The sequence below is a fragment of the Balaenoptera borealis genome (genome assembly GCF_965194805.1).
Source record: "Balaenoptera borealis genome assembly, chromosome: 11".
Taxonomy (NCBI): Eukaryota; Metazoa; Chordata; class Mammalia; order Artiodactyla; family Balaenopteridae; genus Balaenoptera; species Balaenoptera borealis.
In genome coordinates, this window is record NC_138868.1 from 54,845,862 (window position 1) to 54,872,708 (window position 26,847).

The following is a 26,847-nucleotide window of genomic DNA, read 5'->3' on the forward strand; positions in this document are numbered from 1 at the left end:
TGAAGCTGGGGGTCTTTTCCAACCACCCCTTTATTTCCACCACCAGCTTTACAAACGGAGAAACTGAGGCTAGGGAGGGAGAAGCCCTCCCCAGAGGTTTCACACAGAAACCCTGCTAGGGCTAGCTGGGGCGTGGTTCTGCCACCACCCCCCTGAGGTCTGCATTCCCAGCTCCCGGGTAGGTTTTCTCTTGAAGCCACTTAGCAGGTCTGATGACACAGCCAGGCTATGTGCGCCTGCATGTGTGTCCCTGGGGAACAAAGAGTCTGCCAGCTGGGTTTGGGTTTCAAGACGTCTGTCCTCGCCCTTGACCGGGAGATCTTACAAGGAGGCTGGGGCCTGAGCTGGGTGGTGGAGCGTGTGGGAAACATCAATCGGACGCCGCCTCGCCTGGGAACCGGAGACTTCACCCAACCAGCCCCAGGATCCTCTGAGCTCACTTGAGGAGGCCAGAAACTGCAGGGGCGGCCTGGGGTTCTCAGCATTTATTTCATACAGCTGTTTAAAGAGCTTGTTTAAAATACAGATCATCATATATATATATATATATATATTTTTATATATAAAATATATAAAGAGGAATTGAGGCCAGCCACCCCAAAGAAAAAGCTATGTTTTATAAATATTTCTGTAGCTCCCACATCCCAGAGGAAGAAAAACAAAACAAAACAAAGAAACATTTACAACCCAAGCTAGTGGTTCCATGTGGTGGGCCCAGTAGGCTCAGACCCTGGGGTGGGCCGGGGGTCTCGAGGGCTAGGCCTGCAGAACATTCTGGTGAGGAGAGGCTGACCTCCCACTTCCCAGGAGGCTGGGGTCTCTGGCTAGGAAAGGTCGAGTCTGTACCAGTCTTGCCAAACCCATGCCCCTGGCTTCTTAGACCCGCCTGGAAGGCAGCAGGTGGGCACTCCAGGGCCTCGGGCTGCCAGGTTATTTTTAATCTTGTCGGTTTCCTTTGATGTCCTGGCCCTCTTTCCCGGGTGGCCCGGCCTTCTGTTCCTGCTCGTTTCCAAGTGGAGGCAAAGGACAAGCCTCCTTCCACGTCTAGCATCTGGAATTCACAAGCCAAAATCCATGGGGCGTCTCCAGGCCCCTTGGCCAGCCTCTGAGGGTCCCCGAGGAGCGGAGCAGCCTCACTTGCAGACGTAGCGCTCCACCGTGCGCTCACACCTGCGGCAGGTGACATAGCAGCACCAGTGGTACTTGCAGTGGCACCGCTCGACCACACGGTCTGTGTAGGGGTTGTAGCCGCGTCCACAGCACATGAGGTCACAGCTGTCACTGCCATGCGACGTCTTGTTGCACTGCCTGGTGGGGGAGGGGAGGTCAGTGAGCATCCTGTCACCCACCAGTCCCCCCACTCCCAGCCAGGCAGCCCCAGCCTCCTCTGACCACGGCTGCAGCCTCAGTCCCCCTTGGACAGTGTTTTAGTCTTTAGGGAATTTAAAATAACCCTCTTTCCCAGGGGTACTTCTCACTTTTCCCTATATTTCCAATAGGCATTCGTCAAAATGAGGGGGTGTTTTGTTTCCTTTGTCTCTTTTCCTATATCTTCTACTTCTAAATACTTGAAAGTGTCTCAAACCACTGTCTAATAATCCTATCTTCGTATTTAATCCTTAATTATATTGTAACAAGCGTAAAGATCGTTTTTACTTTTAGAATCCCAGGATGAATTCTGAAACAAACAAATGGCATCGGATGTGAGGCAAAGTGAGCGTTTGGCACTCTCTTGGTGGAGACAGAGGGTCCGTCAATAATTTGCCCCCTTTGAACCAGGCGCTTCCCTCCAGTATTTTATCTTATCCGAGGCAGGCAGGGTCTTTGGGTCAGTGGAATTACTATGCCCATTTTACAGATGGAAACAACAGGCTCAGCAAAGGGCAGAGGCCTGCTCAAGGTCTCATAGGAGTTTGCAGATAAGCAGGGCTCACGCTCAGGGGTCCTGAAACCAAGTCCAGTGCATATTCTCCCCACCCTAAAGGGCAGAGAACCCATGGGCTGCCAGGGGCTGCATTTCTTCCTGAATCACTCCTGTGGGCAAAGAAGACACTGAAGGTCGCTATAAAACCCAAATCTCCTTGCCATCAGCTCTTCTGTCTAGTGAAGAAACATCTGTGCAGGTTGGCATTTCATCTAGCTGGGCTTAGGCTAGACAAGGATGCTGTCATGGGATGCAGCTGGATCCCCACAGCCATGTGGACCAAGGAATCCCAGAATGTCTGAGGTGGGCAAGCCCTAGAGATGACCAAATCCAACCCTCATATTTCCTGATGGGGAAAATGAGGCACAGAATGGGGAAGGGACTTGCCCAGCATCACACAGGGTGAGCACGGGGTCTGTGAGAGTTCAGGAAGGCTTCCTGGAGGAGGAGGGATCATCCAGGCCATTGCATGAAAGATGAACAGGAATCTAAGACGGAGGGGAGGAGAAAGGGTGTTGGGGGCAAGGAGGACAAACACCTTGACCTGACCTATCTAAGGGGAGTGAGAGATGGATGGAGGTGCAGGGCTGGAGGCAGGGAGGCCAGGGAGGCTGCTGCCAGCAGCAGCTGAGTAAGAGAAGCTAAGGCCTCAGCTGGGAAGGAGCCATGGGGAGGTAAGCAGGGGAGCACTTGGAGGGGGAGTCGGGAGGAGACGGCAACCTGCGTGTGGGGACTGTAAGCAGTTCCGGGCAGGAGGCAGGAGGGAACAGCAGAAAGAACACAGGCCCCAGAGCCAGACAGACCTGGGTTCAAACCCCAGCTCTGCTGCTTACTGGCTGCGTGACTTAAGGCAAGTCACTTAACATTTCTGGGCTTTGTTTAGTCACTCAACACCATTAGTCTCCCTCAGCCTGAACCTGAAGGTCTCTGGATGACTCTTCTAGGAAAGGGCAGTGGAAGGGGGCAGAGTTTCATTTTTATTTCTGGGTCCCTGACATGCAATGTTTGAAACCTGGCCTCCAACCTCAGAGCCAGACAAGGCCCGCGATGGTGCCTGTGAGGGGGAGCTGGGGAGGCTGGGGCCTGGAGAAAGGGCAGGTTTCAGAGTTTGGAATAGGAACTGCTGAGGAGGCTTCAGTTCACCAGGCTGGATTTGAGGAGGGCATCTTGCCCAGCTAGGGGCCCAACCACGTGTACCACCTGTGTACCTGCCTTTTACAGTTAACAAAGTTCATTTGCATCCAACCCCCTGTACCCCGCAAATCCCTAATCTAGTAAAGCTCACGTTTCCCCTCCTCCAGGCAGCCTTCCTTGATGTCTAGGCTGAGACAGGGCCCCTCTGGGCTCCCCGTTTTCCCTGTCACAGTCTGAGCACTTGATGTCCCTCCCATCCCTGGTGCCCACCAGAGCCTCATGTAATGCTGTAAGAAGTGTCTGTGGTTGTGAACCACTGAGATGTAGGGGCTGTTTGTTACTGCAGAAAGAGCTGACCCATACAGCTGTCTGCAGAGGCCCAGGGCTGAGCATGGCAGGAAGGCTGGGGGCGGTGGGGGATAGCATTCTGAGAAAGCAAGGGTGGTAGCTGGTGCTGTGGAATAGGGCCTCCTCACCAATAGGTTGGGGGCAAGTCCTAGGTGCAGAGTCGGGACAGCTGGGAAGGAAGAGACCTGGCAGCCTCGGGGAGGGGAGACTGTCATTCACAAACCCTTCCTATGGCACTGACACCATCCAGCAAGGAGGGGCTGCTCCGTAAATGTGATTAGAATCACTTGCCAACCTTCCCAAGTGAGTGGTATCATCCTCTTGGCACAGAAGACGAGACTTGAGCCTCAGGTAGGTGAAGGGATTTGCTCAAGGTCCCACAGCTAGGAAACTGCAGCGTCAGGGTGGGAACTGTGCTTCCCTGATGCACACGCGCGCACACACACACACACACAGCGCCCCCGTGGATCCAGGGAGACCCTCTCTTTGCTCTGGGGTCCTCAGTGTGCTTCCCCCAGGTCCTCTGGGTTCTAGAATCCTCTCCCCAACCCCAGCCTCATCACACCCACCCTGACTGCCTCAGCCCAGACTCTCGCTTCTTCCCGTCTCCCCGGCCTGACCTGGTTCCATCTTCATTCTGCCTGAGCCTCTCAATCTGGCTTCCAGATGGGAGCCTGGGCCTCCTTGCAGAGCCTGCTGCCCTGGCCTGTGAGGATGGAGCCCCCCAAAGCAGTCCCCCTCTCCTGGAGGCAGGAACGTGGGCTGAGGAGGAAGCAAAATCTGGCCAGGCACCAACTATGTGCCAGACACGTTCTCAGACACCCTCACTCTGGTTCAATATTCTTTTAACCTGGAAGAACACTAGTTTTGTGGAATGCTATTAGGGGCTCCTTAATAAAAGAGTTCCACAGCCAAACACCTCTGGGAAACACTGGCTTAGACAGATCCTTTACTGCGGGATTCCTCAGAGCCTTTAATATGTTCTCGTGCCTTGCAAATCGCCAGAGAGAATTTCCCAACGTATTTGATTGCAGAACTATTTCTTTATAGCATTTCAGGACTGGATTCCTCCTGAACCATCTCCGGGAAGAGCTGCTCCCCTGAATCCTCACCAGCCCTTCCTGGCACACAGTAGGTCTATAGTCACCACTGGCTCCCTCCTTCTCTCCTGTCCTGAATCGGCTTCAGCAGCTGTGATGGGACCTGCTGTAGGGACCCCAGCTCTGGCTCTGAAATGGGGGACCGGGGGGAGGGAGGTGGGTGAACGCAGGCGGGGGGCATGGGAGCGCCGTCTCTCCACAGAATGCAGGCCGACCTCGCTCTCCTGCTGCCCCTCTGAAAAGCGCTTGTCCTGGTTCCAGCTCCACACTGTGCAGACTTCCTGTGCGGCCACGGGCTGGCCACTGCTCCCACCTTCCCTTGTGCCTCAGTTCATTGGTCCAGCTCACAGGTTGTATGACATTTATCCTTCGCTTATTCATTTGACAGACATTTACTGAGGATCTATTTTATGTCAGGCAGCCTCTTTCCTAGCCTCTGTCTCCCACACTAGGGGGCAGGTGGGATGGGGGCCTCCCACGAGCCTCCATTCCCCAGGAGCCCCTGCCTGGGCGAGGTGCATAACAGCCACTCCCAGGAGCTCTGCCAGGGGCCCCTGGGACCCCACACCTCCACCTGGCGTTCAACTGGGCGGGGACTCCGTTCCCCAAATGCTGTCTGAGGCCCGACTGTGTGCCTGGCCCCAAGCTGGGATGGGGCACGTGCCACATGGCTGACCCTTCCTGCCAGGCTGGCGGCGGGCCCTTACCTGTCCTGCGTCCCATGGGAGCCCACCTTCTCGTTCTTCATGCAGAAGTCGGGGGAGCTCTGCAGATAGACGAGCTCCGAGTCCTTCACAGGCCGGATGTCCAGGTCCTTGGGCACAAGGTGCTTGCGGGTGCCCATGGGTCGGTGCACCACCTTGGTGGCCGACAGGTAGCGGGTCTTGAGGTCGGCGGCCACATCTCGAAGCTCCTGCAGCCCCTTCCAGCAGGTGCGGATGGAGCAGGAGCCAGACACCCCGTGGCACTTACACTTCATTTCCAGAGAGGCACGCAGAGCCTGTGGACAGTGGAGGGCGTCGGGCTGGGCAGCCGGAGCCCCCTCCCTGGCCTGCCCCGGGGCCCGGCCCCACCCTTCTGCCTGCCAGTGCTCTCAGGGAGTCACCACCTGCTCCGGGCCTCAAGCGACAGGGCTTTTTGCTCTAAAGCTGGGGGGTGTTGTGGATCCTTAGCTCCTCCTCCACCCTGGGGGGCAGCTGGGAGGGGCAGCAAGAGAGTGGCTTTTGCAGGGGTAACGGATGCCATTTATACACCTAGTGTACCAAGTGCTCTCACACTTAAAATGGCTTAATCATCACAGAAGCCCTTCATGGGGGATATCATTCATTTCCCCATTTAAAAAAGAGGAAATGAAGGCTCAGAGAGGCTGAGTCTCTTGCCCAAGGCTACACAGCTAGAAGATCTTGGGCTGGGATTTGAACCCAGGTCTGAGGGCAATTCCAAAAGCCATGGCTTTTCATCATTCTATGCTTTTTCTCTCTCACAAAATGCTTGCTGAAAAAAAGGCGGGGAGAAGAAAAGGAAGGGAGGGAGGGAAGAAGAGGCAAGAGGTGGGTGCTTGGGGGTGGGCCCCCTGGCCTGGCTGGCCTTCCCCTCTGCTGCCTGGTGCCGCGTCACCACTCAGCGCCTGTCTTCACGTGTGCTGAGCGGGTGTGTAATTGCTACCTTGCAGAGTCGTTGAAAGGATTCAACGAGATGACATATATGAAAGAGTTTTGTGAACTACAAAAGTTAAATCAATATTTGGTTTTGAAAAATCAGTCTAAGTAAGAATTATGGTGGAGAGGGGAGGCCTGGGCTTGGGGCCTGGGGAGACTCTAGCCCTGGCTTTGGAAGTGACTCTGTGCCACTATCTTCCGCGGGCCTCAGTTTCTCCCTGTGTACCTGAGGGGCATGAGTTGGACACCTTCTGCAGGCCTTTCAGTTCTGCAGTCTAAGCCCCAACTCCTTGCACACAGGACTCAGATCCCTCTGCCCACCACCCCCAGCTGCCCTGTGTACTCCACTGCAAGGGTTATGGGTCCCCTGGGCCTACCCCTGCATTAAAAAGATGGGGAAACTGAGGCACACGGAGGGCAAGGACTTGCCCAAAATCACACAGGGAATTAGTGAGGAAGCTGGTCAAGGTCCCAGGGCTCCCTACCCCTCACAGTGCCAGGAAGTGGGGAATGAGGGAGTCCACTTGGGTCTAGAGTCTGGAACTGTCTCAGCAAAGCCTGTGGAGAGCACATAATGAAGTGAACCCGACTGCAGGGCACATTCGGCCTCCCAAGGGCACAAGGTACTTCTGAGTCATCCAGGAAAGGTAAACCACATTCAGCTCCTCAGCTCAGATGGCGGGAAGGGGCCCAGGCTTCCTGAGGCCATGGTGCTGGCGCTGAACACGCTGTCATCTACCCTCCCGGGCCCTTGCAGGCGGCCCTAGGGAGGCCAGCTCCTTGGCATCAGGGCCCCTGGGAAAGGGCTGATGTGCCTCTGAGGCTGAGGACCCTGTTTGGACTGCACTGCGGGATGGGACGGCTGTGCCCCCGGCAGCATGAGGCTCAGGCCTGGCCATGGGCAGGAGCGGGGCTGGGTTCTTGGGCGGGAGGCTGGGTGAAGGGCTCCCAATGGGTTTCCAAGGGTGGGGGGGTGGGCCAGCAGGGTTGCGGGGCAGGAGTTCTGGGTCCCTAGCCAGGTTCTGCTACAGATCCACAGGGTGACTTGGCCTCAGTTTCCCCAACTGCCCAAAGATGGCCTGGACGTCCTAGAATCCTTACAAGAGGGAGACCAGAGAGAGAGGAAGGTGAGGACAAGGAAACCTCTAGACCTGGAGTCCCATAGACCTGGGCTCCATTGCACCCTGTGTCCTTGGCCAAGCCACCTAAGCTCCTTCTGCCTCACATGGTGCTTCTGCACAATGGGCCTAATGAAGCTGCAGGGAAGAGGTCATGAGATGCCATCCACACCTGACACTCTGCCCCTCTGGGACCAGTTCCCCATCTGTAAGGAGGGGTAACAGTACCTCTTCACAGTGTGGTTTTGTGGACTACGGGAGAGAAAACTAATCAAGCACCCACCACAGTGTCTGGCACACTGATTGGTATAAAGTTTTGTTTTTTTTTTTAATTTTCAAAAAATAAAAAGGTCCATTCATTCACTTATGCATTCACCCCAACCTCCTGTGGAATGAGGTGAGGAATTAATGCAACACTGATAATAACAGACATGGAGGGGAAACCGTGTTTAGGAGGTTGGGGTGGGTTTTGGAGCCGGGAGAGAGTCCCCATTAGATCCAAGGATTCGACCCTTTAGCAAGGCTCTGCTGCTCCGCAGCCCTCTCCACGCTTCCTCCCACACCGGCCTTGGCCCAGAGCCCCAGAGGAAGACACTGAGGAACGTGACCAATGGGGACCAGAGAGCACCAACCCATCCCATTTTATAGATAGGAACAACTGAGGCCAGGGAGGAAGTGACTCGCCCAATGTCACACAGTGAGTTTAGAGCTCCTGACTCCCAGCTCAGTGCTCCTTCTGCCCCACCGACGTTCTCCAACCCAAATCCTGGTGGACCCCCTGGAGGAGGAGGAGCCAGGCAAGCCCCAAGCAGCTGGAGAGGGAAGAGCCAGGGGAGGCCAGGAGCACATCAGTGTGGGTGGATCAGGGCCCGTCCCCCCGCCACCCCTCCACTGGGGCACACTGGGCGGCCCTTTTCCGGCCAATTGGCACAAGCACAACCATCTGGGGTGGGTGGGGGGGTGGTTACCTGTCTCCCCACTTCACTGTTGTGTAGACGCATCAGTTTATTGGCTTGGGATCCTGTTTTTTTCACCTTCATAGGAGCATCGGAAAACTTGGCCCCCATGAGGAGCCCGTAGCTGAGGTTGTCCGCACATCCTCCCCAGCGGTTCCCGGGCCCGGGTGGCTCACCTGGGACGGGGCCGCAGGAGCAGCCCGGCAGGTCGCCGGAGGTGCAGGCCCGGGCGATGGCGTGGCTGATGGCGGCCGCCGACAGCGCATACACGAAGGCTGACTCCCGGGTCCCTGTGGGGAGGTGCGGGGTCAGCCGGGGCGGGCGACCCAGGGATAGGACCCTGCCCAGACCTGAGGGCCCCTACCTGCCTCTGCGGGGTCGGGCGGGGACAGGGGCGGCGAGCAGTGGAGCAGGTGGAGGATGGCATGACGACCGTTCATCTGTCACGCCCCCACCCTCCCCCAAACGCACTAGCTGACCCGCACGCTCTCTCACAAGCACGCAAAGCCAGCCCCGCCAGGGCACACCCTCACTCACACGCTCACCACGCTGCACTTCCTCCCTGCTTGCCCTGCACCCAGTGTTAGGGGCTGCTCTCGGGAACAGAAGGCCCAGTCCCTGAGCTCCTCAAAGACCAGTGAGCAAAGAGCCTGCTGTGGGGTGGAATGTGTCCCCTGAAAAGATATGGTCAAGTCCTGACCCCTGGTCCCTGTGAATGTGACCTTATTTAGGAATAGGGTCTTTGCAGGTGTAACTGACCTAAGATGAGGTCATTAGATGGAGCAGAGTGCGCCCTAATGCAATGACTGGTGTCCTTATAGGAAGACGGAATTTTAGATACAGAGACATAGAGGGCGGAGGCCACGTGACAGAGGCAGAGACTGAAGTGATGCAGCTATAAGCCAAGGAACACCGAAGACTGCGGCAGCCCCCAGAAGCTAAGAAGAGGCAGGGACGAATCTTCTCCCAGTGTCTTCAGAGGGAGCCCTGCTGACACCTTGACTCTGAACTCAGACTTCCAGCCTCCAGCGCCGTGAGACAATTCTTCTGTTGTCAGAAGCCCCCCGGTGCGTGGGGCTTTGTTACAGCAGCCCTAGCAAATTAAGATGGAGCCCAACGTGCCTTGAAAGTGGGGTGTCCTGGCCTTGCATCCAAGCAAGTTACCCCCCTTCTCAAGCCTCAGTATCCTTAACTGTAGAGTGGGAATGATAATACCTACCTCACAGGCTTGCTCTGGAGCTCAGATAATTCAGGAAGGAAGGAGGCTTTGTAAAGTGCTGCACAAACGTTAGCTGTCACCGTGCAGGGAAAAGATGAGATCCACTGGGGCATTCCTACCCTTCAAAAGCCTCTCTATGATACACAGGACCCCCAAATCCACCCCCAGAAGCCACCTCCTCTGGGAAGTCTTCTCCACAGATGTTCTTTAGTCCCTACATCACTTTGTGCCTTTCCCAGCACCTTCAGTCGGACTGGTCTAGAATTAACTGCTCCACACCTGTCTGCCCCGAGGGCAGGCTCAGTCGCATTCTCTTTACAGATCCTCCACCCCCAGAGCCTTCCTGCATCATTCATTCCTTTGTTCAGGCGTGAGGGGTACATGTGCATTTGTACTGTCATTCAGGCTCCCCGCACTGGTATATTCACTCACTATAGGTTCATTCATTCATCAGTTCACGCCCCAATACCCATGTCCATGATTAATTCATCCACCCACCCATCCGTGTATCCATCCATCATCCAGCTATTCACTCATCCCCCCATCACACTTCCAGCCATCCATCCATGAATTCACCCACCTATCTAAACACACATATATTTATGCCTGAATTCATCCACCCCACCCCACCCGCATGCATTCCGCAGGCCCTAGCAGCCCCCGCTGGCCCCCTACCTCTCTCCAGGTCAAGCAGGTAGTTGGGGGCGAGCTCGATGGAGGAGCAGTTCCAGCGCATGTCCGCGAAGGCCCGGCGGCAGGCCTTCATGACCTCGCGGGCGGCGTGCACGATGGTGTGCATGAGCTCCAGGTTGCTGCGGCACAGCTGCACCTGCGCGGACACCAGGCCCTCCAGCTGCTTGCAGTGTTGCGTCTGGTTCAGTGCCAGGGCCGCCGGGGTCTTGGAGAGCGCCCTGCACACAGGCCAAAAGGCAGCAACCAATGGAAGGGAAGTCAGGGCTGTGAGGGGCCGTGCTGCTTCCACCCGCTGTACCGGCCCCAGCCTCTCCTCCACAGTCTTGGAGCCTTTGCTGGAAGGAGCTGGGAAACCAGGAGGCCAAGCACTGTCCCCAGCAGAGTAACGGCTCCCCCTCCCGCCCCCGTGTGACCTTGAGCACATCACTGTCCTTTTCTGGGCCTCAGGCCCTCATTCATAACATAGGATCATGGCCCCCATCCTACCTAAGCTTTATTATAATTATACTAACAATAAACAGTTTTATAGTTCACAAAGCACTCACATCCACTGCCTTATTTAGTCCCACACAGCTGTGAATGGTTACTCTTTATTCAACATTCATTCAATACTGAACATGCTAGACACTGTGCTAAGTGCTGGATTATTATAATCATCACCATCATAGTAATACGTACTATTAATTGACCATGTACTAGATGCACAGTGTGAGTTAGGAGCTTCCCATTATGGCTTCGTTTAATTATTAAACCCATTTATTAGGCTGTAAAATCCCACATACATGCAAGAGATTCATTAAAAGATTAAAGAGCCACTCAATTTGGTGATGAATTGGACTTAGCCATTAACTTGCTATGTGACTTTAGATAAATCACTGTCCCTCTCTGGGTCTCAGTGTCTATATCTCTAAACTGTATTTCCCAGAATGGGTTCCAGGGAGACACTCTGAAAAAAGGGATCCATGGTCAATCAAGCACAGTTGGGGAATGTGATATACTACATCCCCCCTTGAAGAGCAGTAATGCACATTTACATTTTAAAGGCCCTGAGAAGTCCTGCAGCAAAGCAACAGGCTTGGTTTTGTTTAACTTCCAAGTCTGCTGAGCACAAAACCCTTTATTTGAGGAGTGCTGACCTCCTCCATGCTTTGGGAAATGCTGGCCTAGAGGGTCCCTATGACCTCTAGTGATGTTACAGGACCTAAGAGCTTCCAGATCCTGGTTCTGGGCACTGGGATTCCAAGACTCTAGGACCAGGGGTCGATCCTGCATTCAGCTTCCTCCCAGGCCTTCTCTGAGGAGTACACTGCATCAGGCAGCCCCTCCTCTTAAGTGGAGGCTAGAGGGACCCCACAGCCTTAAAGGGTTCCATATAGACCCACCCCCTACCCTAGGGCCAGCTGGTCCTCAGAGACCCAGCAGAGACCCCGGAGGGACAGGCGGCAAGAAGGGGCCAATCTTCAGGCCCAAGTGCTATGTGCCCCACTTGCTGGGACCACAGCAGACCTCACCCAGCATCATGACCGAGACCTGGTGAGGCCCAGCTCCTCGAGGCCCTGGCCTGAGATCCCAAGAGAGGCAGCCTGGTGCCAAAGAACAGCACGGGCCTGGGCAGACTCCTGGCCCTGTCACCCCCACTCCCCTTGTGACCTTGAGCAAGTCAAGTAACCTCTTCTCTCCCATCAATCTCCCAGCATTGTCTGAGGGATTGACCTCAAGGCCCCTCAAAACCTGGCCCTCCAGCCCTCTCTGGCCTCCCGTCCTTGTCCCCCATGTGTCCTAATATCTGCCACACCAGACTCCTGGCTTCTCTGACAGGGACTGCCCTACCACCACGCGTATGCCCAGGCTTTTCCTGGTGCCAGGAATGCCTTTGCCCTTGCTCCTGTACCTAAATGAATAAATGAACTTGATCTACTTGTGGAAGAAATATTTACTAAGCACCAACTCTTCCCAGACATAGATCCTTTCCTCAAGGAGCCCCTCGTCTAATGGCTGCACAGACCTATCATCAGTTATAAGGCAATGACCCAGATGTTCCAGTTCATGGGCTGGCCCAGGGAAGAGCTCAGGCTTTGGGCACCAGCTGTGTGAGCTGGGTAAGTCACCCAACCTCTCTGGGCCTCATGGTCCTCATCTGTTATAAGAAAATGATAAATTCTACTTCAAAAGGTGATGGCAAGACTTAAATACGATGATGGATGTAAAGCACTCGGGGCAATCATAAATGGGATCCCTTGCTTGTTGCCACGTGAATCTTGGACCAGAGGGAGTCAGAAGACCTAGGTTGTGGCTCAAGCTCTGGCCTCTATGTGCTGGGCAATCCTGGGTGAACTGCTGCCACTCTCTGAGCATCAACTAAAAAATGGGGACTCCTGGAGGTCTTGTAGGGGCTGAATGAGTTAATACGTGCTACACTGAGTACTAATAGGTTAGTTTGCTTCCTGCTGCCTCTCTCTGCCATGCCCCACCCATCCTGCACCTCCAAAATACAGAAATCATCCCCGAGGCCTGGAAAGCAGACCCAGGGCAAGTGGGCATGGCCTGGTGTCTGTGGTTGGAGTGGCACAACCCAGCCTGTCTGAGATTGACTGTGGGTATCTTGGGCCATCTTCCCTCACTGTGACCCCTGGCCCGTCCCTACCCCACCAAGGCATGAGCCAAGAAACCTTTGGTGTATCTGGATGCAGACCTCAGGCATGGTTGCCTGACCCTGCCTATGACTGGGGAACCTGCTGCCTGAATTCCGGCAACACATACTGGATGAGGGGTGACCACACAGGGACAGATATCACCCCCTCAGCCTGTTTCTTGGTTGTTACAGCCCCTCTGCCACCACCTAGCAAACAGTGTCCACGCGCATGGACCCACTGTCCCAGGTGGGCACAGCACTCCCCAGTTTACAGAGCCTCTCATTTCATCCCATTCTTCCAATGCCCGAGGGGCCTGGCAGATTATCTATCACCCCCTTTGTACAGAGGAGGAAGCTGAGGCGCTCCAGTGCCCAGGCGCTCGGCCTCCTCTGGATACCATCCTCCCTCAAACCTGGCCTCACCTTCCCAGGTCCCCTCTCTACTGGGCTTGGGGCCGTCCACGCTCAGCCTGTCCTGAGCCTGCTCTGCCCATCACCCTTGCCCGGCTTCCATCCTTCCCCTCTGAGCCACTTTGCTGTTTCACAACAGGAAGGATTACAGGAGATACACGAGAAAACACCCAGCACGGTACCCGGCACACAGCAGGCACCCGTGCAGGGTGGCTGCCTTCCAGGTCCTTCCCCTGGGCTCCTGCTCAGAAAGCGGATAATGTAAGCTGAGACTTTTCCTGGGGAGCTCAGGTTGCGGCTTCCGAGGAGGGGTCCTCTGGGCTCCTGGGGTCTGGGGACCCTGGGCCACTCTGGGTCAGTCTGTCCATCTCTGAAGTCATCAAGCATCCACCTCCCCAGCTGGTGGTGAGAGAGGTTCGATGAGGGAAAGCCGGTGAGGATGCTCCCAGATGAGGCACAGACTGCCCAGGTGGGCAGAGGACACACGGGAAGCATTCTGGAGGTCCTGGGCGGGCGCGGGGCTGCGGAGAGAGCGGCCGGGACAGAGCGGCCAGCTGCGGCATGCTGGGGGAGGCCTGCTCGCGGGAGCGTGCAGACTGGGAGATCAGGAGGCGGGAGGCAGCGGATTCCACTCCCGAGGAGGGCGATGCGGTCATCTGGTAATTAGTGGTAATGACCGTTTCTAACTAAGGCCCCCTTGGGGAGGTAATCAAGGATTAGGGTGGGAGGCGGGGGAGTTACCCGTCTGGACATCTCGTCCGGCTTGCCTCACTGCAGCGCACCCCTAATTGAAAACATTTTGGTTTATCTGGGGGTGGGTGCATGGGGGAGAGGGTGGAAGAGAGGACAGGAGGGAACAGAGAGTTCACAGGCGAGGCCTATGCCCAGGGTGCTGCTGGGGTGGCCGAGGTCTCTCTCATTCAGGAGTTGGGGTTCTCCTGGGATGGCGGGGGTGGGGGAGGCGCAGAGACCTGGGTTTCAGCTCCAGCTCAGCACATCTAACGTTCCACCTTGGGCAAGTCACTGCCCCTCGCCGGGCCTCAGTGTCCCCACCCCATTGTGGAACTGGGGACACTGAGGCCCAGAGAAAGGCAGGGCTAGCCCCGACCTGTACACAGCCAGCCAATCAGAGGCAGAGCCAAGCTAGAACCCAGGGCTCCTAACCACAGGCTAGGGCTCTTTCACTCCCATTGTAGAGATGAGGAAACTGAGGCTCAGAGAGGCTAACATGATTGATTTGCCTGAAGCCTGGCTCATGGCTAGTGAACTGGCAGAGCTCGGGCTGGGACCCAGGCCTTCCAACTCAGGTCTGGTGCTCCTCCCAGCCTCTCTGCGGCAGCTGTGTCCCTTCTGAGTCTCTTAGGACTCTTCCTCAAGAGGCCCAGCCCCGGAGTAAGCAGCAGGCTTGAGGCTGCCCGGGGTGGGTGGAGTGGCCTTTATGGGTCATCCCAGCCACCCTGGGCCTTCCCCTCACTGGGTAACCCCAGTGGTTCACAGAAGGCTGGAACCATCCTCCCTGCCCACCACAGGGCAGCCAGAAAAGGATGTCCCAACACTTCTGGTCTGAGTCTCCCAGCACCTGGCTTGGGTGGGAGGTGAGGTAGGGAGGGGTCCCCCAGGTTATTTCTGATCAGGTGCTTCCACCCCTTCTCCCTTACCCCTTACCCCACAGAAAGCCCAAGCTGAGTCCCAGGTCCCCAGTGGGTGGGCAATCTGGGTCACTCAGCCACGTTTACTTTCATTTCCCATGTCAAATGCCCCTTTCCTCTTCAGCTCACTTTCCAAAGCCCAGGGCAGCAGGGTCCTCTGGGACATCCCCAGGGCAGCTGAGTCTCCTGGATGAGTCCCCAGCTTCCCATCCCCACCGTACCCTTCCCTGTTCCCAACTGGCCTGTGGCTCCCTGTGACCAAGAGGCCCCAGAGCCACGCAACTTAACTCCAAGTCCTGCCTCTGCTGCCTACTAGCTGTGACAGCCAGTTCGTTAAAGACCCACTGAGCCTCCACTTCCTCTTCTGATTAATGAGGGTGATGGCAGAACCCACCTCACATGGTGGTTGGGAGATTTAAATGAAACAACATACATCAAGCACTTAGAACAGTGCCTGACATGTACCAAGGCCACATATATATACAGACACACACACACACACACACACAGAGTTGTTATTCTTAAACTCCACTCCTTCTCCTGCTTCCCCCTCTATCTTCAGCTCCAGCAAGAGTTTAACCACTATCAAAGAGGTTTGGCTTCATGGAGCCTGTCTGCCTGGCTTCTGATCCCACATCCACCATTAATTAACTAGCTGTGTGACCTTGGGCCAGTTACTTAACCTCTCTGTACCTTAGTTTCCTCATTTGTAAAATGGTAGCGATAAGAATGTCACCTACTTCATAGGAGTGTTATCAAAGTTAAATGTCTAAAGCTCTGGGGATTTACTAGTAAGCTCCTGTAATTCCTGGCTTCTCTGTTTCCCCACACACATCGTCCTACCCCTGCTGTTCCCTCTGCCTAGGATGCCTGCTTTGCATTCCATCCATGGCCATCGAAATCCTATCTATCCTTTGAAGCCAGACTCAGAGTCACCTCCCTTATGTGGGGCTAACCACACCTCCTCTGGGCTCCCATGCTCCCTCTCCTAGGACACAGCCCAAAGTTCACTTTGTACATTTTATATGTCTGTCTCCCCCAACAGGCTGGCAGCTCTTTTAAGGCAGACACTGAGTTGTACTCATTATTTGTGGCAGCCTGGGCTATGCAGTGGGGACAGCATGGATGTTGGGCTGAACTAGCCATCTATTTCAGACCCTACCCAGCCACGTGCCAGCTTGGGGGCCTGTAAAAGTCACACATTTCTCAGAGCCTCGGCGTTCCCACTGTGGCGTGGGAATTCTAGCAGTGTCCCCCAGAACACTCTAGGGGTGAGCCCAGTTCTTGGCCTCTGATGCTCCTTGGGTCCTTTAACAAAGCCCTTCCCTCTCTGGACCTCAGTTTCCTTATCTGTAAAAGGCTGGTGGTGAGTGAGGAGGGCTTGGGCTCCCTGATCAGAGGTTCTCACCAGCTGCGACAGTGCCAGGTACCAGCAGTAGAAGGAAAGTGGCTGATTTCTCATAAAATAGTCAGGAGGGGCTGAGAAGAGCCGGTGCCCCCAGGCTGGGAAGCTGCTGAGCTCAGGCTTCTCCTTGCAAACAAGAAATGCAAGAAGATGGGGTTCCCCTCTCAAGAGAATTAATGGATAACTAAGTCCCAGCAGAGGTAGGGCTGGTGACCTCGAGACTGTTTGCCGGTGGCCCAGCCATTATTGCCCATTTTCCAACTAATCCACGAACCGTCCTCGCAGCCCCTCCCCAGCCCATAGTCTGTCCCATGCCTGTCTTATCTGCATGGCTCCCCGCCCCCGACCTGGAACTCTAGACTATGTCCTGTCCTGGACTTTTCCACCATTCAGGGAGTTCCTCCACCCAAAGTGCCCTCCTCTCACTGCCCCCACCCACCAAACTCCCAGAGACTCCTCAGGCCCGTCCTAGGAGCACCACCCACGAAAAATCTACCTAGGGTCCCAAGGATGTGCCCCCCACCAGGTGATCTCCTCTCCTCTGGGCTCCCACAACACCGCCCTGGGCTCTCCTGGGGCACTTGGAGTTATTTACAGCCTGGGCTTATCTCTTCCAGACCAGAGGGCAGCTCCTCCAGGAAGGGGCTGGCTTTTACTCCTTTCTCCCTGCCCTCCCTGCCCACAGCCCAGCACAGAGCAGGCAGTCCCTTCTGCTGGATGGAAAAGAGTCTCTCTCCCACTTACCCCTCCATTAATAATTTCTATCTAAAGGACTACCCTTCAGCATCCGACAGTTTATGGGGTTCTTTCATGAGCCGCTTCTCATCTTACCCTCCTTTGACAGAGGAGGACGCTGAGGCTCCCAAGAGGCTGAGTGACACTTCCCCAAGGTCACCCAGGTGGAGGGGTCTGGACTGTTTGAGAACCTCCAGCTAGGGTCAGGAGACTGTCAAGGAACATAATATTGAGCAGGCCTTGTGTGCAGGGCGCAGACCCTCTAGATTGGGCCCCCTGACCACGCTCTTTTTCCATCTGTCCCTGTGGAGGTCTTGTGCAACCCTCGGCGCACGGAACAGGGCAATTCTGTCGTCCTCCACGCCCTGTCTTGCTCCTCCCGCAGGTAAGGACAATATTTAACAGAGGAGGAAAAGGAGGCTTAAAAAGGGTGACTTGCCCACGACCCCCAGGCAACTTCTGCTCCCTGGTCTTGGGCACGCTGGCCCGATCCAGGGGGCCCCTTAAGGCTCTCCGCCTCCCCCAGCCGCGAATCCCGGGGCCCATGTGCGTGGACGCGGGTCCCTACTTACAGCCACTTGATGCCATAGCACACACTGGTCTGGAGCGCCAGGGCGAAGAGCAGCGCCTGGCAGACCTGCGGCCGCGCCCTCATCCTCGCGCGGCTGGCGCGCCGGGGGGTCGCACCCTGGGGAAGCCGCGCCGAAGTCCCGCCGCGCGCCCGGCCGCCGTCGCTCCTCCTGCGTGCACGCCGCCTGCAGTCGGGGAGAGCGGAGGCAGCGGATTAAGGCTGCGCGCGGGGCGGGGGCCACGCCGGGGGGGGGGGCGTTTTATTCAAATTACAAAGGAGGGGTCGGGGCCCGGGGAGGCCGGGCGCGCGGCGGGCGTCGCCTCCCGCCCCGCACAGCCCGGGACGCGGCCGGCGTCTGGCTCGAATTAAATGCCTCTGGAGCGCGGCCGAGGGCTTGTCCACCTAGTGCGGCCCGGCGGGAAGGGAAGAGGGCGACAGGACCAGAAACTCCGGAGAGACCAGGCAGAGAGACAGCGAGAGGGAGAGAGACCCTCAGAGAGCGAGGCTGAAAGACATTTGGCAGAGGGAGAAGCCCGGATAGGCACACAGTTCTCGAGAGGGACGGAAAGAAGACGAAGGGGGTCGAGGGCGGAGACCGCGGGCGGGCGAGGGGAGGAGCAGATTCGGGGCCCAGGATCTGGGTACTCATCTCCGCAATATTAATTGTTAGTTATTATGAGCCTGGCCATTCTCCTTCCCTGCTGGGCCTCGGTTTACCCCCTCTGTAAACTGGGGACACAATTGTGATTCAAATTGTGATTAGGACATAATTCACCTTTTAAAAAGAACATTCACCTAACGCGATCGCATTTTTTCCTCCCAGCAACCCTGGGAGATAGATACTATCACTGCCCCCATCTCACAGATGAGAAAACTGAGGCGCAGAGATGTGAAATAGGGTTGTTCAGCCAGCGAGCGGCAGGTCCATGCCCCGTGTTTTACTCTCATGTCTACCCGGTGTCCGGTGAGATCATGGACCGTGAGAAGACAGGGAAATGGGGGCTGGCTCTGGGCATCAGTTTCTCAGCCTGTGAAGGGGAGGATGAGAAATGGGATGGCAAAGGTCTTTGTACAGTGAAGGCTGTTCAGGGTCCTGAGTCTCTGAGTCCCTCTAGCGGTGCCCTTCTGCAGGGTCGGATGGTGCCCAGGCCGGAGCGGAGGCTGGGCAGCCTGGCCTTGGCTAAGCTGGGAAGCTCACGGGGCCGGTGCGATGCCGCCTCCGGCCGCCAGGCGGCGTCCTGGGGCCGCGGAGTAGTCCTTACCCCGCCCGCAGGCCGCAGAGTCGCTTTCTCCGGCTTTTTTCTTTTTCTCCTTTTTTTCCCCCTCTTCATTTCACATCATTAACTCCCTTCCCAGCTTCTTCCAAATTTACCAACAACTGGCGTTCTCCCGGAGGTAAACACAGCCTCAGCCCCTCTCCCCTGGGGAGGAGCAGACAAAGGGATTCCTTTCTCAAGGGTTTGTGGAGTTGGAAAAAGGAGGCGCCTTAGTGCGGGCGCTTGAGCGAGAAAGGGGGGTTGACCTTGGGCAAGCCTTCCACCACCCCAGCCTCAGTTTCTCAGTTTCCCCTTCTATGAAAACAAGGGACTGGACTTCACGCATCTCCTGAGGTCTTTCCAGCCTCCAGTAGCCTGCGGGTCTTCTGAGCTCCCCTCTGCCTAAGTTCCCACTATTACGTCTACCTGCGTAGTGTGTGCATGTACGAGTGCGCCTTAAGCGCGCGCGCGCGCGCACACACACACACACACACACACACATTTTAAATCCCACTGCTTTCTGGAGCCTTCGGCATGACCCAGAGCAAGGCAGAGAGAAAACTCTGAATTACATTTTCTTTCTCCTCCGCAGAGTTCCCCAGCTGGGCGCCTAACACCGTGGCGCTCGCTACAAACTTTGCCGAATTATGGCACGGGGGCGGGGAGGCGGGGGTTGGTGTTTCAGCTGGGGTCGCAGTCTCTAACTGTGCCCCCTCTTCCCTCCCAGCCTGTATCCAAACCTTTTGTCTTACTGGCCCTGAAAGTTTACCATGCTCCTGAGAACGAGAAAAATATCGGCTGGATGTGGGGGGGGGGGGCGGGGGGAGAGGGGAGAGGATCAAAAACTCCAGCCACTGTCTCTCCTCGCCCCTACCGCCTCCCCAAGTGTGGGCTCCCCCCTAAGGCGCCCAGCATTCCAGGGTAGGGAGGAAGGGCTGCACTCGGAGAGAGGAGAGCTCGGACTCACAGCAGGGGATCCGTGTCCAGCCCAACTCGCCCAGAGAGAGGAGGGGCCGCTCGGGTCACGGCGCACGGGGACCCAGGCGTCCAAGCTACTCCCGGCTCTTTCGGAGCGGCCCCGGTAGTCCTGGGCTTCTCCTTTCGCTGTCCCACCACGTCGCTGGGGGAGGCGGCTCCTGGCCCGGGCCTCTGGGTTCTGACAGGTTATTCCTGTCCAGTGTCAGAGCGTCTAGGACAGCCGCGCGGCCCGCTGGGTCACCCTCAGCCTGCGCCTCGCGGGTCAGGGAGCACTCGCCTCCCTGAGCCCCCGGCCCGCCAGGGGGCGCTAAACCGGGGTTCGCGGTGGGATACGCCGCAGCCTCCCGCGCCCTGGGACCTTGGGCAAATCCCCTCCTCTTCCTGGACCCCCATGTCCCCCTCTGGGGACTGTATGAGGTGTAAAGTAAGTGCCCTCTCAATTCTGGTCTCTCTATAAGACATCCACTTGCCGTGGTCAGTCCCGAACTGCCCGACCCCTTGCTTCAGGCCCGGCTCGGAACCTCCCTTGGGGTCAGGCGCGTAGTGGGCCCGCGTCAAACCACAGTGTCTTTGGAGAGAAAAGCGGTCCCTTCCTCCCCCCGCTGGGGATAAAGTTCAAGCTACCTCGCTTGCAGCGGGCGAGAGAGGAAACCTCTGGTGCACACTCTGGGCACCGCGAGCGCAGTAGCCACGGCCTGGCTCTAACAGGTGGTTGTAAGACTTGGGCTCTGGAAGGCCCTGGAAACCCCGCTGCCAGGGCGGCTGCCCTTCTGAGGCAAAGCCGGCGGAGACACGCCGAGCTTCCCCTTCCCGGATGAGCCTGCGCTGGGCCGGGAGCCGGCACCGCCGCCGCGCGTCGGCCCTGAAGCCTCCGGGTGCGCGGCTCGCAGAGCCGACCCGGAGAACCGGTGACGCCGAGCAACTGCTTCAAGATTACCTGCGACGCCAAGCGAGGCGGGGCCGCAACCCGGCTTTGACCCTGGCCGCGAGTCTTTTGAGATGTGTCTGCTGGGCTGCGGACGATGCGCCGGTGGCCCGCGAGACGGGTTATTTTGGAAGTGGGAAGGGTGGGGTGGGGTAACTCGGGGCACCTCCCACTATCCCCTCTGGGCCCGACCCCGAGCCCCTAAGGACTGTGAGGGTCATGGAGGCACCTCAGCTCCGAGAGTTGGGAGGTGTGAGACTCGTGCGCGAGCTCAGCCAGATGTTCGGGGCTGCTCCAGATGTGCCTCGGGGCCGGGACAGGACTTTCCTCCTCCCCAACCCCCAGCCTGGAGCTCAGGTCTGTAAACAAACTCTCGGTTCTCCCCCTTATCCCGCCGCTTCTGGGAGCAGGTCTCAAAGCGAGGCGTCCGCCCTGGTTCCCCAATTTAGTAAGAGCTGCCGTAGTTCTCTGCCTTTTGCCGCCCTCTCCTGCCCCGCCACACACACCCTCTGCCACAGGATCCAAGTCCCCCACCCCCGGGGTGGCTCGGGCATGACCTCATCCGTGGGCTGACTGGGAGGGAGAGGGTCGAATCGGGGGGAACAGGGCCGGGAAGGCTCGAGGCGGGCCGCGGGAACTGCACAGCCCACCTCCACCGCTCATCCGCTTAAAGCCCGCGCCCCCAGCCCCCGGCGCCTGCGCTCGGTGAGGGGAATGCCTGCGAGAGCCGCGGAGGAGAGGTATGGAGAAGCTCTTGCTTTGCTTACCGGGAGCGGTTGCCCAACGGGGTCACGCCTTCCCCCTCGGACTCGCGAGCCCCGCGCCCTGGCAGGTCCCCGCTGAGAGCCCGCCCGCTGCCCGCGGCCACTGCTCACCTCCTGGGGCGCTCGCCTGGCCGGGCGGGCGGGGGAGCGGCGAGCGCAGCCCCCAGAGGACCCGGGAGCTCTACGGGCTGGGCAGGCGGCGGGGGCGTCCTCTTCGCGAGCTGCCAGAGAAGGACGCCCGGGATCCCGGCGGACAGAGGCCTGCTGGGGTCCCGCGGGGACTGGGGCGCACACTCAGGCTGCTCTGGAGGGCGCTCGGCTCCCGGGGCCTGCGCTCGCCCGCTCGCCGGAGCTCTCCGCCTCACCCGGCACGGTCTCTGGTGCTGGCCGCCCGAACTGCTTTATAAGGCACGGGCAGCTGCTTTGATCCGCCCACGTCAGCGCGCCGAAACCCCACCGGGTGGCTCCGGCCTCGAGCGGGGGCCGGGGGCGGGGTCCCCGCGGATGCCACGCACCCGCGGCGCCAGCGGCACGAGAGGACGTCGCACCCTGTTGAGCTACAAAGAGGAGACTTACTAACTATAACTATAGCTGGTGTGTACTGAGCGTGCGGGCTGTGAGCCTACTGCGCCCCTGGGGCGCTCGGGGGCCCAGGTGGGGAAGGTTTCTAAACCTCGCGGCAAGCCCCGCGAGGATCCTCAACCCCGTCTAGTTCGACAGAGGAGGAAGCCACAGCTCAGAGGGAAGTCGGCCTTAGGTCTCATTCTGGAGCCCGGGCATCACTAGGTGTTGGTCTTGCAGCTCGGTTACTATAAGCATTGTGCGTCCCGAGAGCTGCCTTGGCGTCCCAGTCCGACCTTCGCCGGGTCACCTCTCCAGACCTCTGGTTCCAATTCTGGGAACTCTCAGCAAAGAAAGGAGGTGCGAGGGCTCTGTGCTGTGAGGCGGCTCTAAACCTTAGGCACCAAGGAGGGAGGTGTCCCATCTATGGGATGACCGTTGGGGAGTCTTCTGGGCACCTTGTCCGGGTCCCTAGGGGACCACCAGCTGAGGACTGGGTTTCAGAAGCTAAAGCACATTAAGGTGCTTCTTGTGGGGTGTAGACCTAGCCTGGGGCTGGGGCTGGGGCTGTGTTTCTGGGGCAACTTGCCTGGGACCGGTTGAGTGCCCACACCTCCCACGCCCACCTTGGCCCTTCCTGGCTGACAATACTCCCCTCCCGTTTCTAACTGCTGGGTCAGGTGCTGTGGTTTCCTTGACTTCTGTCTTCCCCACACCCCACCCCAGGGGCCTCAATCCCAAGAATAATCTAGTTCATTAGCAGAAGGGAAAACAGATTTAATGAAAAGAGGCTTCTTTCAAGTCCCCCCAAAACACGCTAACTCTTTTCCCTGTCCTTTGCAGCCGCCTGTGAAGTGGCACCCGTAGGCTGTCCTAACCTGGCTACAGATGCCTTCACATACATCACACACATCTGAGCCCACAGAACCCACTGCAGGCTCTCAGCCATGCCAGTGCCAAGCAGCCAGTCCCCCCTGCACACAGGACTGGGACTTACCACCCCGCAAATGGTCACAAACACATTCAGGAGGTACTTGGACATACCACATGCCCACATGCACATACAAGTTAAATGGCCATACACATCTTCTAGATGAGGCTGAACATGCAGACTTTCCCCATCCAGTTCATGCACAAACACACCTGTTTCCATGCACACAGTGAGGACACACACAGCTTCCAAGCAACACCAGTGCACGTATACTCCTGCTTATAGTCGCAGAAATGTCCTTGAGAACACATGCTGGGACACCCTCATCTCTTCTTCCAGAGCACTGGAGTCAATCCCATTATAAATGCCATGGGAAGGTAGTGGGGCTTTGGGTGGGGTGTGGGAAACACTGCTGCTCCACCTAAGAGGCTACCGACGAGGGTCAAAAGAGTGTCCTTAGCTCTCCCATTCCAAGGCACTCTGGCCACCACAGTCAGAGCCGTTCCAGGTGACTTCTGTCCAGTTGGGATGCATTGTCCTCTGGGTCTAGCCCTTTGCTCATTTCAGAGCTAAATCGGTTGCTTCCAAATATTTGCATAAGCAGTCTTTCAGCCAGAAATCTTCTGGCTCCCAGCTAGAGTAGGTACGGAAAGCAATTTGGAGTCACGTAGACTTGGGTTCCACTGTTGATTGTGCCCAATTTTATTTTTAGCTGTGTGATCTTGAGCAAGTTGCTTAAACTCCCTGAACCTTAGTTTCCTCATCTCTAAAATGGGAAGACTACAGTCCCATCAAATCCGCTATATTCTCCAAGATGGGGATTAGTACCCCATTTCATAGATGTAGAAGTTGAGGCTCAAAACGGAGGTGCTGGGCTTCCCTGGTGGCACAGTGGTTGAGAATCTGCCTGCTAATGCAGGGGAAGCGGGTTCGAGCCCTGGTCTGGGAAGATCCCACATGCCGCGGAGCGACTAGGCCCGTGAGCCACAACTACTGAGCCTGCGCATCTGGAGCCTGTGCTCCGCAACAAGAGAGGCCACGATAGTGAGAGGCCCACGCACCGTGGTGAAGAGTGGCCCCCGCTTGCCAGAACTAGAGAAAGCCCTCGCACAGAAATGAAGACCCAACACAGCCAAAAATAAATAAATAAATAAATAAAATGTAAAAACAAAAAACAAAAAACGGAGGTGCTGGCAAGGGTTGGAGCTAATATTTGAACCCAGATCTCTAGGGCTCAGAGTGCACTATAGCTGGTGGCCCCCATTGAAACAGATGGCAGGAGGATAGTGACTGCATTTTCTGGAAAGGAGTTGAGGCAGGCCAGGAGAAGATCCCGGGTCTCCTGAAGCCCAGCCCTGAGCCCTCTGGGACCCTCCCAGCTACTCAGCTGTGTCTTGTGACTCAAGATCCAGGCATCAGCTAGGACTGGGACCCCTGCCCTGGATGGGGAGGTGGGGGAGAGGGGTGGGCCTGAGGAAGTGGTGGCAAAACCTTGAATTGAGAGTCGAGGGAGACCTGGGCAAGGGTCTGCTCCTCCCTGCACCCCAGTCTCCCCACTTGCACAAGGGGGAGTACTTTACCACCTCAGACATTCTGGGATTCTCTGAGACACTTGGGAGAAGGATTTTTCTCATCTTTAGAACCAACTGATCTTCCCCCCTTCTTCTTCCTCCTGCCTCCTCCTGTCAGGAGCCTCCTCAAGGGCCACTGTGTGTCAGGCCCGTGCTGGCCGCCTGGGCATGAGCTCCCCTTCAGAGGGTAGGAAGCTCTGAGGTGGGCAGGGTGGGCCAGCTCTTGGCTGCAGCTGCTGTAGATGTTAATACAGTTTCCTTCTCCTCAGTTACCCCGGTGAGTCTGGTCATCTGATCGCCCAGATGTGCTGGGGGCTTCCTGTCAGCAGGCTTCTCAGCCCCTGTCTGTCTGCCATTGGTACACACCTTTCCACCCCCCACCCACCCCTGTGCACACCCCACCCAGGGGGGCACCCAGGAAGGGACATGGCAGTAGGGGAAGCCACACTCCCATTTCCCATGCTGACCTCTATTGACCCCTCCACCCACCTCAGCTTCCCTCCCTTGGGGCCAAGGCCCTGGTGGAGATGGGTGGGAGCAAATCGGCTATTTCCAGGAGCCCTGGATGGGGGAATGGGTGACCTGGTTACAGTCCTTAGCCCCATCAGGGGTTGGCTGTGTGACAGCAGGTAATTATTTTGCCCTCTCTGAGCCTGTCACCCCAACTGTAAGTGAGGGGGTTGAACTAGATAGCCTCCAAGGGCTTTTTCAGCTCCAGAACCCACGTCTTGGTTCCCCTGACTCTTACCTGTGTTTTAGGATGAACTGTGAACATGGTAGAAACAAGAGACCAAAGGGTGCTGTTTCCAGCAACAGGGTATATTTTAGAAAGGCCTTCCTGGGAAAGCAGGTGAACGGTGGGACTGGGCAGAGTAGCCCAGCCCAGGGGTCCCCTGCTCCAGGGGTCGGCAAGCCCTGTGAGGCCATAGCCTCCAGGCAAGCAGGGGAGGGGGATCAAATAGTAACAGGCGTGTCATCAGACACCTGGCCTGGCTCTCGATTTTCCTCCTGCACTTACTGTGGTGTGACCCTGGACAAGTCACTCAGCCTCCGTGATCCTTGGTTTCCTCATCTGCAAAATGGGAAAACCATTAAACCACTCCCTCCCAAGGTTCCTGGGAGATAACATCGCACACCTACCGTGTGACGGGCAGTTCTGCACCTGTAGGCGAGGCAGGCATTGCTCGGCTGAGCAGTCTGAGCCCAGGCCTGTCCAGTCATTTATGCCAGGTCTGCAAACACAGGCCTGTGGGCCCCTGAGCCTGTGCCCACTGCTCGGGAGAGGATATCCTCCTCCTCCTCAGTCACCTCGAGGGAGGGGTTGTTCTTTTACAAGGCCCAGGGAGCAGGCTTGGGGGTGGCCAGGGTCAGGCGGCAGGTTTCTATCCTGGGTGCAGGTAACAGCACACCACCCGTCACATCTACTGACCGTGTTACTTCTGAAAGGCCGCTTCCAACTCTCCATTGTTTATTCGCGGTGGCGGCTGCTCAGGAGACAGTGTTTGTGTTTCTCAGGCCTCTTTCAACTCCAAGAGAGAAACCAACCGCAACCAGCTTCAACCTAAGAGAAACCGATTGGTTCGTGCCCCTGGAGGAGAAATTGGGGTGCTGGGGATCTGAAGGGGGAGCTGTACTCCCCGGGAACAGTGGGCCACCCCCATGCCCACAACGTGCTCTCTGCAACTCATTTCTAACTCTCGCTGCTCTCTTTGAGGTGATGTGGGCCTCATACCTTCCCCCTGCTATGTAGCTGCCAACAGCCCTAGTTCCTTATTCCAGGCAAATGAGAGCTTCTGTCTCCCTGGGCCTCTGTATCAGTCCCAGGGAAGGTGGCTGATTGGCTGGCTTGAATCACGTGCCTCCCCTTGATCAACAGCTGCTGTCGCCATGGGAGGGGCCCTGGGAATGGCGGGGACAGTGCTGCCCCCAGAATGAGAGGAATGGGAAGCAGTGGGCACCAGGGCACCTGTGTCTAGGTTGGCAGTGTCTTCTCCAGTTGGGCATCCCCGTCTTTGGTATGAGTATAAGTCAGTGTTTCTGCACTTGGGTCTCACCCTGCACACCCATAGGGCCAGAGACCCACCACACTCAGTGCCCCCGTGGCACATAGAGAGAAGCTGAGGCTGAGAGAGGACAGCCATTTGTCTCACATCACTCTGTCGCTGGTGCAGGAGACAAGAAAGATTGGGTCTCCTGACACCCAGCCCATAAGCCATGCATTGTCACTGGTCCGAACTCTTCCTGGACATGCCAGTGAGGTAGGTTTTGAACGACACCAATTCCTCTCATCCCAGGACACACACACCCC

The 26,847-nt window shown here is 57.0% G+C and overlaps 1 protein-coding gene and 1 long non-coding RNA gene across 10 annotated transcripts in view; one reads left to right on the forward strand and one right to left on the reverse strand.

The window, feature by feature from the left end:
- On the reverse strand, nt 1–21,870 carry WNT11 (Wnt family member 11). 9 transcript variants are annotated; one of them, XM_082342298.1, is made up of 6 exons: nt 21,588–21,870; nt 17,555–17,737; nt 10,133–10,368; nt 8,251–8,528; nt 5,214–5,506; nt 1–1,308 (listed from the first exon to the last, which is right to left on the reverse strand). In XM_082342298.1, the coding sequence occupies exons 2-6, from the start codon at nt 17,635–17,637 to the stop codon at nt 1,134–1,136; spliced, it is 1,065 nt and encodes a 354-aa protein (XP_082198424.1). In that variant the 5' UTR covers nt 17,638–17,737; nt 21,588–21,870; the 3' UTR covers nt 1–1,133. The 9 variants fall into 9 exon arrangements, with proteins under 9 accessions (XP_082198424.1, XP_082198419.1, XP_082198421.1 ...); XM_082342293.1 differs by having other exon boundaries at nt 21,480–21,609; XM_082342295.1 differs by lacking the exon at nt 21,588–21,870 and adding an exon at nt 20,725–20,821.
- LOC309605934 overlaps nt 20,910–26,847 on the forward strand; it is a 25,852-nt gene continuing 19,914 nt past the window's right edge. The window contains exon 1 of the long non-coding RNA XR_014231583.1: nt 20,910–21,452. This is a non-coding gene — a long non-coding RNA (uncharacterized lncRNA). The remainder of the gene's footprint in view (nt 21,453–26,847) is intronic.

Bases quoted from the DNA above. Each gene is read 5' to 3' on its own strand.
- WNT11 (XM_082342298.1), bottom strand. From the start codon at position 17,637: ATGAGGGCGCGGCCGCAGGTCTGCCAGGCGCTGCTCTTCGCCCTGGCG. The intron at 5,507-8,250 runs GTAACCACCCCC...CACTGTCCACAG, and splicing joins ACAGTGAAGTGGGGAGACAG to GCTCTGCGTGCCTCTCTGGA. The intron at 1,309-5,213 runs GTAAGGGCCCGC...CTCCCCCACCAG, and splicing joins TCCCATGGGACGCAGGACAG to GCAGTGCAACAAGACGTCGC.